This window comes from Narcine bancroftii, chromosome 8 (genome assembly GCF_036971445.1).
Source record: "Narcine bancroftii isolate sNarBan1 chromosome 8, sNarBan1.hap1, whole genome shotgun sequence".
NCBI classification, from domain to species: Eukaryota; Metazoa; Chordata; class Chondrichthyes; order Torpediniformes; family Narcinidae; genus Narcine; species Narcine bancroftii.
The window spans coordinates 44,398,067-44,410,413 of record NC_091476.1 but is presented as its reverse complement, the minus strand read 5'-3'; the positions used below and the strand labels follow the sequence as shown (position 1 = coordinate 44,410,413).

Here is a 12,347-nt window from a genome sequence, read left to right as displayed (position 1 = left end):
CAGAGGGATCCCACAAAGGTGATGGAATGGCACTGAAGAGTGCGGTAGAACAGAGGGATCCCACACAGGTGATGGAATGGCACTGAAGAGTGCGGTAGAACAGAGGGATCCCACACAGGTGATGGAATGGCACTAAAGAGTGCGGTAGAACAGAGGGATCCCACACAGATGATGGAATGGCACTGAAGAGTGTGGTAGAACAACCAATGAAACATTGTCATGGTTTATAATGCAAGCAGAGCATCCAAAAACATTCAACACATCCTGGATCAGATTACTCACCAGGTAATCTGGTTTAGTTGTTGAAGGGATAAATATTGGGCAAGACTCAGGAGAGCTCCACTGCCTTTCTTTGAAGCAACGGCCTTGGGACCAGGTGACTCACCAGAAACATCGCTGCCAATGGAGAACGAGAATCCAGTGGATTCTTTAAACTTACACTGAACTCGAGCAAACTTCGCATGTAATTATTGAAAGCACAGATGAGTGTTCCACTTTTAAATGAGAATTATTGATCAGTCATCGAACAATATCCTTGGCAGAATTGAAACAGAAATACTGAGCCAATCAGGCAGCATCTGTGAAGCGAGAAATGAATATTCCTGTTGGATCACATCTTGTCCAAAGCAGCCTGAATTATCTCGGATATACTGTAAACAAAACCTGGCTGATATTTAATCTCACTGATGTTCATCGACTGCTTTGGAATGAGCTGGTAAAGTAGGTGGGGATGAAGCATGACGGACAGGGGTAAGGAACTGAGTGAAACATTAAAGTCTGCAAACGCTGTGATTGTGGTTAAAAAAAACACTCCAAGATGCTGGAGAAACTCACCCAGTCTCTTCAGTGACCATAAAACACAAAGATATATTGCCAACGTTTCGGGTCTGAGCCTTTCAAGGAAGAAGCAGGAAATCTCAGACTGTCTCAATATTCAGTTAATGCTGGATGGGGGAGGAATCTGGACCAACAAAAGGTGTTAACGATCTGATCAGGGAGAAGGTGAGAATTTATCATGTTTGCGCGAAAGGAAACAGGGAATGCAGATCAGAGATGGGGGAAGAAGTGGGGGTGGGGGGTTGAATAAAAGCCAGAGAAGTCAATATTAATGTCATCTGGTACGAGGTGTTGTTCCTCCAATTTTCAGGTGGTCTCAGTCTGTCAGTACACGAGACCATGGACAGATATGTCAGTAAGGGAATACGGTGGATAAGTGAAATGGGTGGCCACTGGGAGATCCATGCTATTGTGGTGGACAGAGCTGAGGTGCTCAACAAAGCTTGTCTCCCCAACATAGAGGAGGCTACAGTGGGAGCACCGTATGCAGTGGATGACCCCTGCAGACTCACAAGTGAAACGTTGCTTCATTTGGAAGGACAGATTGGGGCCCCGAATGGTGGAGATGGAGGAGGTGCCTTGCCTGGGTCGACTTGTAGCATGGATTGCTCCATATGATCAACAAAATAGCAGGCACAGCTGGGGCCCATGCAGGTACCCATGGCTACCCCTTTAATCTGGAGAAAGTGGGATGAGTCAAAGAAGAAATTATTGAGGGTGAGGACAATTTCTGCCATCTGAAGGAGAGTGGTGGAGGAAGGGGACTGGTTAGTTCTATCATCTAGAAAGAAACAAAGGGCTTTGAGGCCTTCAGTATGGGGAATGGAGGTGTATAGGGATTGGATATCCATGGTAAATATCAGGTGATCGAGTTCAGGTAACTGGATGTTTTGAGTGATGGAGGGGATGTGAAGTGTCCCAGATATAGATGGGGAGGGACTGAACCAGAGGGGAAAAAACTGAGTCAATTCGGTGGGGCAGGAGCATGCGCACGTGATGGGTCTGCAAGGACAATTGGGTTTGTGGATCTTGGGTAGGAGGTAGAAACAGACGGTATGGGGTTGGGAAACAATAAAGTTGGAGGGTGTGCCAGGGAGGGGGACCGAAAGTGATGAGTTCAGAGAGGGTGCACAATATAGTGGTTTGATGCATTTTGGTGAGGTCCTGTAGAGGGGTAAGAAAGAGGTCTCAGAGAGTTGTCATTAGGCTTCGGCCAGATATAGGTCACTGGGAGATCCATGCTATTGACAGAACCAAAGTGCTCAATAAAGCGATCTCTCAGTCTGTGTCTGATCTCTTCAAAGTAGAGGAGACCACAACGGGAGCACCGAATGCAGTGGATGACTCCGGCAGATTCATTAGTGAAATGTTGCTTCATTTGGAAGGACTGCTTGGGGCCCCGAATGGTGCAGATGGAGGAGGTATGGGTGCAAGTGGAGGATCTCCTGCAGTCACAAGGGTAGGTCCCAACTCCCAAGGGGACCTGGTTATCATGGAGGAGTTGGGTTGAAGCATGGTTTGGGTTCCATGCTGTATGGCTTTCATAGCCAGCAGAGATTTGTCTTTCCTTCCATATCAAACTGATTTCCAGCTCTGGTATAAGGCCAATGACTTGGAACATAATCTAAAGATTCCAAGAGTCTGTGCAAGGCCATGGGATGGTGTGAAATTCACAGTATCAGGGACACCAGCTCCCCTCAAAAATCCTTACATATCCACCTGTGAATAATTGGAGACTGCTTCAAGTGGTCATTTTGATTCCTGCTCCTAAGCCTGCCTGCCTCCTTAGACGCAGCTGGCAATAGTATCTCTGGCACTTTGTGATCTTAGTGAAACTCGATAGTCTGCCGACACTAAGATTGTAGTAAAAACACACAGAAATGCTGGGGGAATTCAGATGGTCTTGCAGCGCCCTTGTGATCTTACCACAGGTTTCCAAACCTGTGGGATATTGTGATGTGCAGGGATGCAATTTAACAACCCAGATCTCAAAACAAACAAAACCTCAAAGAATTAATATTCAATGCACAGCTGAACAAAACATATAGTTCAAACCAGCAACCTTCAGCAACTTTGAGGTTCAGTGTTCAATGCATTATCGCCAGCTGTCTCTCCCTATGCAGGAAAACGGGGCTGGACTTTGTGACTAAACTGATGTTGAACCATCAGTGCATCAGGAAAGAGGCAGGGGCACACAGTGGGAGACTGCCATTCACAACATCCTGTTTTGCAGCCTCCAAAGCAATCCAAAAGACATCAGTGATTTGGCACCAAATAAAGGCATTGGCCAATTATTCCTGTTGTAAAACTTTCTGGAAATTTTTTTTTAATTGCCTCTCTAATCCTAAAAAGAATTGAGTATATGGATTGCAGTTCCCTCAGACAAATACTTTAAAACACATCTGTGGTCTTTAAAGGACTTCTATGCTCTTCCAGTTTTGATTTGAATTGGAGGTTTATGTTCCCTTTAATGCACTCTGGAAAATGTTTATTAATTAGAGTGAACTTGCTTCTTCCTTGTTTGTCTGTGAGAAGTTAAGATTCAAAGGTGGGGTGGGATGGGTGGGGAGGGGTGGTGTGAAGTGGGATGGTCGTGGAGGGGTGGTGTGGTGGGACGGGAAGTGAGGGGTGGGACAGGTGGGGTGGGTTGAGGTGGAATGGATGAGGGGTGGGATGGCCAAGGGGTGGGGTGGACAGATGGGAAAGGAAGGGAAGGTGGAGTGGAGGGACAGGCAAGGGGGAGTGGGCTGGGATGGAGAGGGACAGTAAGGAGGGGTGAATGGGACAGGAAAGGAGGGGTGAATGGGACAGGAAAGGAGGGGTGGAGTGGGATGGGTAAGGTGAGTGGAGAGAGATTGGTGGATGGAGTGGCATGGGCAAGGAGGGGTGGGGCATAGTAGGATGGGCAAGGAGGGGTGGACATCAAGAATGTGCAAAGAGAGGAGAGTTTTTGTGATGGCAGCAAATTGGGATCTGAGTGTGGCTTGAAACAGTAAGAAATGAAAACTTATCAAGTTCAAAGGAAAATTGGGTGAACAGGAGAAACAGGAAGTGGTGGAGTCTGTGGGGAAGAGAGGGGAATGGCTTATAGCTGGTGCTTTCCAGGGCAGGACTGGGCTCTCTCTGTCCTACTGCAATATGTGACCTCACGCTGAGGGCAAGGGTCATGCCTCCAGCCCAGGGGTTGCTACATTCAACAGCAGGTTAGACCTGGAGGTTCCACAAGGGATCATTTCTGATCTGCCACACCTATTGTCATGAACAGAAGAAGAGGATGTAGCCTGACTCCTTGTCTAACTCACAATTCATTGGAGCAGACACCAAATGATTTTCGTACAAATACGTTCATTCTGCAGTGGCGAAACCCCTCCCCGAAACTGGTTACAATACAGGCCCAGAATATCAGCTCACCATTTATCAGGTCTTCAGCCTTGGTTGGTTATTCAACTTTTGATTTCCATTTAGTTATCTCATATCTTTATCAATAACTGATGTATAAACAAACCTCCACCCAGAGCCTCACAGCTGTGTATTACTCATTTGTGACCTTGCCTGTTACTGACTCCTGCAGGTTCATAAAGTTCACAGGTAATATTGGTCATCCCAGCTGCTAGCTAACCAAGGAGGAAAGAGATCTCTTCAACAACCACTCAGGAGTTTAACTAGCTCAAGAAGGGGTTCCAAAGGGCCTTAGGCACTAAAAACTTCCAGATCATATCGGATGTTTGGATCTGGAGTTTGGGTTGCCGATGGATTGAACAGGAGTCTGCGCGACTGCAGAGGCTGCGGGAGCGCTAGAGGTGAACCCACGGACACTTAGCTTCTCTGAAGGGATTCTTTGGGTTCTCTTTCTCTTGTACGGAGCATTAAGCAACACTAATGGTGGCTCTTTATCTGCCTTACAACAGGTGGAAGGCAATTTTGTGTAATATTACATGTTCTGTACTATTACATGACAATAAAGGAATCTTGAAGCAACCTTATGCAAGTTTCACAAAGAACTGGGGAATTGTCTGCAGGCTCCTTGTTAAATTGCTGGAGATCGTTAACAAACCCTGTGGGGAGATACTGGTCAGTGACACCATGTGCTTTGGGGAACAGTGAGGATTACATCCATAAATGCACTTCCCAAATAGTCAAGAAGTGCTTTTGGAAATTTCCTGCTTTTGTGCAAGATATCAGCATCAGGATTTATTGTCACGAACAAGTCATGAAACTTAGGGTTTTGAAGCAGCGTCACAGTGTATGAAAAGTCAGGCAGTGTCTTTGATTCATTGATTATTCAGGAGTCTGACAGCAACGGGGAAGAGGCTGTCCTTATGCTGCTCAGGGCACATCTTTAGATTCCTGTACCTTTTTCCTGGGTAGCAGAGTGAAGAGGACCTGGCCTGGTTGGTGGGGGTCTTTGATGATAGAGGCTGCTTTTATAAGACACTGCCTCGTGTATATGTCCTCGATGGAGTGAAGTCTGGTACCTGTGATGTCGCAGGCCAAGTTAACAAACCCCTGGAGGTAATTCTTGCCCTGAAAGTTGGCACCTCCATACCAGACAGTGATGCAACCAGCCAGAATGGTCTCTACAGCAGAAGTTTACGAGAGTCTTTGGTGTCATGGCAAATCTCCTCAGACACCCCAAAGTATAGCCGCTGGCGAGTCTTATTTGTGATTGCATCAACGTGGGGACTCCAGGACAGATCCTCGGAGATGTTGACACCCAGGAATTTGAAGTTCTTGACACTCTCCACTAGTGAGCCCTCGATGAGGACTGTGCTGTTTTCCCTGACTTCTCCTGAAGTCCACAATCATCATCTTGGTTTGGCCGACGTTGAGCGCAAGTTTGTTGTTGCTACACCAAAGAGCTGATCTATCTCCCTCCGGTATGCTTCCTCATGGCTGTTTGTGACTTTTGCTGATAACTGTGGTGTCATCGGCAAACTTGTAGGTGGCATTGGAATTGTACCTGGCCACACAGTTATGTGTGTATAATGAGTAGGGCAGTGGACTAAGCACACATCCTTGGGGTGCGCCTGTGTTGACGATCAGTGAGGAGGAGATGTTGTTTCAATTGGTACTGACTGTGGTCTTCTGATGAGAAAGTCAAGGATCCAGTTGCAGAGGGGGCTACAAAGGCCTAGAGTTTGTAGCTTCTTGACCAGCACTGAAGGAATAATGGTGTTGAAGGCTGAGCTGTAGTCGATGAAGTACAGTCATATTTATGAATTGCTGTTTTCAAGGTGATCCAGAGCTGAGTGGAGAGCCAGAGATATTGCATTTGCTGTGGAGCAATTGTGACGATAGGTGAATTGCAGCGAGTCCAGATCTTTACTTAGGTATGTAAATTTTGGCCATGACCAGCCTCTCAAAGCATTTAATCACAGTAGAAGTTAGTGCTACTAGATGGTAGTCGTTGAAGCAGTACACGCTACTCTTCTCTGGTACTGGTATGATTGATGTCCTTTTGAAGCTGGTGGGAATCTCTGACTGCCACAACAAGAGTTTGAAAATGTCAGTGAACACTTCAGCTATAGTTGGTTGGTGCAGATTTTCAGTACCCTGCCAGGTAGGTTGTGAGGGCCTGATGCCTTGCGAGGGTTCACGCTCTTGAATGATGTTCTGAGGTCATCCTCAGAGACAGATAGCACAGGGTCCTCAGCCTTTTTGGGGATTCTAGTAGGCACTGTTTGGTTCTTCTCAAAGCGGGCACAGATGATGGTCAGCTCATCGGGTAGTGAAGCATTGCACCCATCTATAGAGTTTGCCCACGCTAATGGCCTGCACTCCCTGCCATAGCTGGCGTATATCTAACTTCCACCAGAATTGCCACTTCGCTTAATGAGCTTTCATAAGAGATAACCATATGCTTTGCTTTGGCAAGTGCATGATCTTGCTGTGTTTCACATTGGGAAACGAAGTCGTGGTGATGGGGGGATGGGGGGTGTTGGGGGGGGGGGAGGGTCTCTCAGTGAAGGAGAATTTCACAAAAAATACTGAAAGTTAACAACCCCTCTTATTCATGAATATGTATCCTGATAAAAGCTAATTCTCAAAATAAGCTACTTGGATAGCCGTATAGCACTGGATTAAAGTCACCATGGCAGAGAGGATAGAGAGAGCAGCACTGACTCAAGGGAAGTAAACAGTGGTGTTCCCCATGGGTCAATATGAGAAGCAATGCTCTCTTTGATGCGCATTAATAATACGGAGCTGGACACACAAGCCATTATGTCAAAGGTTGTAGACGAAGCAGAACTCGTGTTTCATAAACTGCAATGTGACAGAGTTCCTGGACAGCAAAATGCTGAACACGGGGCAAACAGAATTTAATGCTGTAAAGTGTGAACCGAGGGTAAACTGACGACACAATTTTACTGTCGTTGCAGGAACAGAGCTGCTGAAGTCAAGCCTTGAAGGTAGATTGTCAGGTTGAGAATACCATGAAGAGATGTTGGCTGGAATCTTGAGTTCACCAGAAGAATGTCAAGTCATTCTGCACAGAGCCCTTGGCCAATCAACCAGCCACTTACATTATGCCTAGATTAATCCAATCTTTTATTGTCCCTACTTGTTCACCAGCAACTCCCCGAGAATCTACCACTCACCGACACACTAATCGAGCAAACTGCCTATCTTTGGGGTATGGGAAGAAACTGGAGCAAAGGGGGAAGTTGTCTAGCATAAGATGAATGTCCTCCTCGGACACTCAGCGTCTCTGACGGAACTCTCTTCTGCTTCTTTTTCTCTTCTTGATGGTGGTGCTGGATTAGTGGCTTCTCTTTGGGTCTTTATAGAGCAAACCAAGGGAAAAAGGGTTCTGTGAAATGAGAAATGGAATCTTAAATGTTGAAATTGGTTAAAAATGTCCACTTCGACATGGATGTCTCCTGGAGTTGGACAGCCTGGACCGAGATGCACATATTGAAGACCAGGGGTCTATAACTGAGATGAGCAGTTCATTCTGCCAAAAAATGTAAATCCTTGACATGTTCTAACATGTCAGAGTAGATCAAGGATGATGTTTCAGCCCTTTCTAGAATCAAGCCATGGGTGATGGGTTGGGAGAGTAGACAAGGCACAAGATCAGACGTGATCTTATTGAATGGTGATAGTACCTGGAGTGCCATATGTTTCTACTTCTTACATCAATATAGACCATAGAGCATGAAAAGAGGCCACAGACAGAGGTGGCTGTAGGTTTTTATGAGGTGGCCCAGTGGTTAGTAATGTTTCCTCCAATGGCCCTGGTACCATCCTGACCACTTTGTGGAGCCCACAAGTTCTCACTGAGACTGTGTGGATGTCCTCCAGATGCTTTCCACTTTTTCCTGTCTCCCAAAGACATATTTGTGGGTAAATTGGTTGCTGTAAGTTACCCCAGTGCAGATAAATGGTAAAATAATCAATGGGAGCTTGAGAATCTGCAGGGCTACAAAGAAATAAGTAGGAAATGGGAGTGACAGAAGATGCCTCCTCCTGTTCAAGCTCATTGTCATATATAACAAAGTGCAGTGATAAAATTGGTTTTGCGAGCAGTTCAGTTATATATCTCATACATAGTACGGCAAATAAGACAGTACAGAAGTGCAAAGTAATCAATTGGCATGGAGCAAATGCACACAATTTTACTGATGGGAGGATCATTCAGGAAACTGTACTTGAACCTGGTGGTATATGATCACACACTCATAAATCATTTTCCTCTTCGACCATAAGATGTAGGAGCAGAACTAGGCCATTTGGCCCATCGAGTATGGTCCACCATTCAATCGTGGTAGATATATTTTTCCTCTCAAACCTAATCTCTTGCCTTCTCCCCATAACCCTTGACACCCTTACTAATCAAGAACCTATCAACCTCCACTTTAAATCTACCCAATGACTTCACCTCCACAGTGGTTTGTGGCCATGATTTCCATAGATTCACATCTCCTTATTTTTGTTCCAGTGGTATGTGGTGAAGAGGGTATGGCTGGGATGTGTTGTAATAGGTGACCAAAATTCAAATAAGGAGTTGTCGGTATTAAAATCCTACCAAGCAAGTAGACTGCTCTATATTTCCCATTTGTTGCTCACTCTCTAAATATCACTTTAGGATTCCTGGCACAATACAGAGGGAGTGGTGTACTATCAAAGGGTGTCAACCATGACATCAGAATTAAAAATAATTATTCTCAGGTAGACACGGAACTCTCAGACTTGTTTTCTAGTACTGCCAACTATTTAATCCCTCAAACTAAACCTGGTCATCATAGCACTGTAGGATCTTGCAGTGCACACACATTCATTGATCACCTCTCAGCAAGGGAACTGCTCCAAAAGTTCAAACAAGGCAAAGTGGGGTTGCAAAAGGTGCCATGTAAATGGAATCAACACAGCCTTTTGAACAACTTGAATCAACTCTATGCTTAGGTCAGTGGATCTCAACCTTTTTCTTTCCAGTCACATATCACTTTAAGTAATCCCTATGCCATAGGTGCTCTGTGATTAGAGAGGGATTGCTTAAGGTGGTATGTGAGTGGAAAGAAAATGGTTGAGAACCACTGACTTTGGTGAACAGAGTGTAAAACAAAAAAAATTTGCTGGAGGAACTCAGCAGGTCGAGGAGCATCAGTGGGAGAAGAATGGCTGCTGTATCAGGTCAGAACCCTTCATCAGGTCAGAGTGCAGAGGGGATTGGTGAAACAGGGAGGGATGATGATGGACAGATGGGGGGGGGGGAGGGAATGGGGCAGTTGATTGAAAGATGTTAGACAGAGGGGCAAGAGAACTAAAAGGGCTCCAGTAGAGGAAGATGAGCCATAAAGGGAGCAATGACCACAAGATTTAGGGGCAGAAGTAGGCCATTTGGCCCATCAAGTCCTCTCCACCACTCCATCATAAGCTGAACCATTCTCCCATTCAGCTCCACTCACTAATCTTCTCCCCTTAACCTTGGATACCTTGACTATTCAGATAGCTATCAATCTCTGCTTTAATTACACCCAATGACTTGGCCTCCACAGCTGCCCATGATAGCAAATCCCAGAGATTCACCACTCACTGACTAAAGAAATTCCTCCACATCTGTTTTCAATGGGAATCCTTCAATCCTGAAGTTCTTCCCTCATGTCCTCAACTTTCCTACCATGGGAAACAACTTTGGCACAGCTACTCTGTTCAGGCCTGACAACAGCATAATCAAAGGGGTTAGGGAAAGATAGTTGGAAGGGGTGGAGGGTGGGAGAGGAATCATACAAACATAGAAAATCAGAGCAGAAGGCCATTTAGCCCTTCAACAATGCTTCACCTTTCAATACAGTCATGGTTGATCATGTGACCTCAGTACCCTATTCCTATTTTCTCTATATACTCTTTGATCCTTTAGTTCAGTGCTTATCAACCTTTTTCTTTCCACTTACATCCCACTTTAAGTAATCCCTATGCCATAGGTGCTCTGTGATTAGTAAGGGATTGCTTAAGGTGGGATGTGGGTGGAAAGAAAAAGTTTGAAAAATGACCATTTTAATCATACCTAATTGACTCGTTATGTGCACGGCTTCATAACTCCAAAGGAAATGGGCCAATGACAATTTTTCTCAAACAAATTATTTCAGAAACAATTACCCTCCTGTCATTGCCACCAATGTAGATAATGTCATATTTAAAGGGATAAGAATCCTGCAGAGGAAATGTGGGTGGAATAGAATTAGAGAAGTGGGGGGGGGGGGGAGGAGGGGGTGGTGGTGTGGATTGAGAATGGGTGGCAGGCTGGATGAAGACCATGATAGCAACGTTATCTGAAATAGAAAGATTCAAGCTGGGTGCAAAGGAACCTGCTCACTCCTCTCTGTCCAGATTCAAACCGTGCAAAGCAGAACTCATTCGCCAACACTCCCTCCCCTGGGCACACACAGACACCGTTGATTGCCCGCTTTCTAATGAATGAAGGGATGGCCACCGTGCAGGGTGGGATCAGGGACATCGTGAGAGCACAGCCCCTGGAGAAACTCGTGACGACCATCAAAATGCAAGGAGAAACAGGTTACTCAGCCCATTAAATCTTCCCTTTCATTCAATCATTCTCCCCACTCAGCCCCCCACTGCCCGGCCATGACCTTTGATGCCCTGGCTCATCAAGGACCCAACACTCTCTGGCGCTGAGATTCTCCCAAATTCCAAAGAGCTGAAGATTTGCTCCTCTCTGCAATGATGCTACAGACTTAATGAGACGTTTTAATCCACACGATGATCAAATATTGTGACCAAATAAAGGGCAGCGAGAAATCAACACTTTCTCCCGCCGAATTCCCGATTGATAATTGAATATCAGTATTGTTCTGCATGTAATTAGAGCCGATTCCCCCCAATTTGAATGAATTTATAATGCATTATTCAGCGAGAACCATCTGTTTTGAGCAGATTTGCTACACGTGAGCATCAAAGAAGTTATTTTTCAACCCAAGTGGTTGAAGCCCAATTTTCCCTCCAAGAGCCAGGCAAGAAAGGCCACCCCAGCACCGCGCCCGGCCGCATCAGGTAAACTGGAGACCTACTTCGGAGAGTGGCTTGGAGCCGGCCGCAGGCTTCCTGGAGGGAATGGTAGCCTCTCATCTCCTCTTCAGAGATCTTCGACGCGGCCATCACCGCTCAACTCGCACCGTTCCACCAGCGAAGCGCCTTCATCTCAACACCAAGGCGGAACCGGACAGCCTTGCAGTCAGCGGGCTCCCCCGGTGTCGGCGGGGTGAACCATCCGACGGGCCGGCCGGACGCCCGGCTCCTCCGTGGCTGGGACCGAGCCGCACCTGTCACACCCGCCCCCGCGCTGCCGCCCCGCCCCGTGTTCGGTCCACCTTCGCTCGTCCCTCCCCTTGCCATTCATGACCACCTCTCATCACACACATCGAGACTTGCCATGAATCATCGCCCGCCCACAACCAGCCGAAACTCCCGGAGTCACCAATGCGCCGGCCTCCAGGGTTGGACCACCTTCGGCACGGAAAATAACTCGCGCCGTGGTGCTTCTCCACGGAGGTGCTGTCGCGCTGCTAGAAGGGCCGAATGGTACCCTTTCCATGCCGCTGTTTCCAGTTGCAGTCGGCATTTTGGGCTCATTCCGGACTCGGCTCCCCTCCAGCCTGACTTGTAGAGAAAAAGACCACAATGTAGGTGAGACTTGACCTCGAGATTTCAGACAGAGAAACGGGAAGGTGTGAATCGGGGTGGGGGAGAGAGGTGTGTATGGGGGAGGGGTGTGTATGGGGGAGGGGGAGGGGTGTGTATGGGGGAGGGGGAGGGGTGTGTATGGGGGGGGGGGGGGTGGGAAGAGAGGGGAATCCCCTGTCCACGGAAGCAGGAGAGGCTGCCTCATTAAATGTGTTCAAAGCACTGATGAATTTCTAAATATGGGAATTAAGGGTTTCTGGGGAACAGGCGGGTGGAAATGGAGCCAAGTTGAAGGCCAGACCAGCCGTGATTTGATTGAATGGCCGCCTCCCAGTCCCGATCACCCCGTTACAAAAGAGTAATTTCAC

At 46.8% G+C, this 12,347-nt stretch overlaps 1 protein-coding gene across 3 annotated transcripts in view; it reads right to left on the bottom strand.

Moving 5' to 3' along the window:
- mcf2a (MCF.2 cell line derived transforming sequence a) overlaps window positions 1-11,625 on the bottom strand; it is a 111,871-nt gene extending 100,246 nt beyond the window's left edge. For all 3 annotated transcript variants that reach the window (XM_069893538.1, XM_069893540.1, XM_069893539.1), the window contains exon 1: window positions 11,367-11,625. In XM_069893538.1, the coding sequence (XP_069749639.1) occupies window positions 11,367-11,454 (88 nt within the window). In that variant the 5' untranslated portion in view covers window positions 11,455-11,625. The remainder of the gene's footprint in view (window positions 1-11,366) is intronic.
- Window positions 11,626-12,347: the final 722 nt, after the last annotated feature.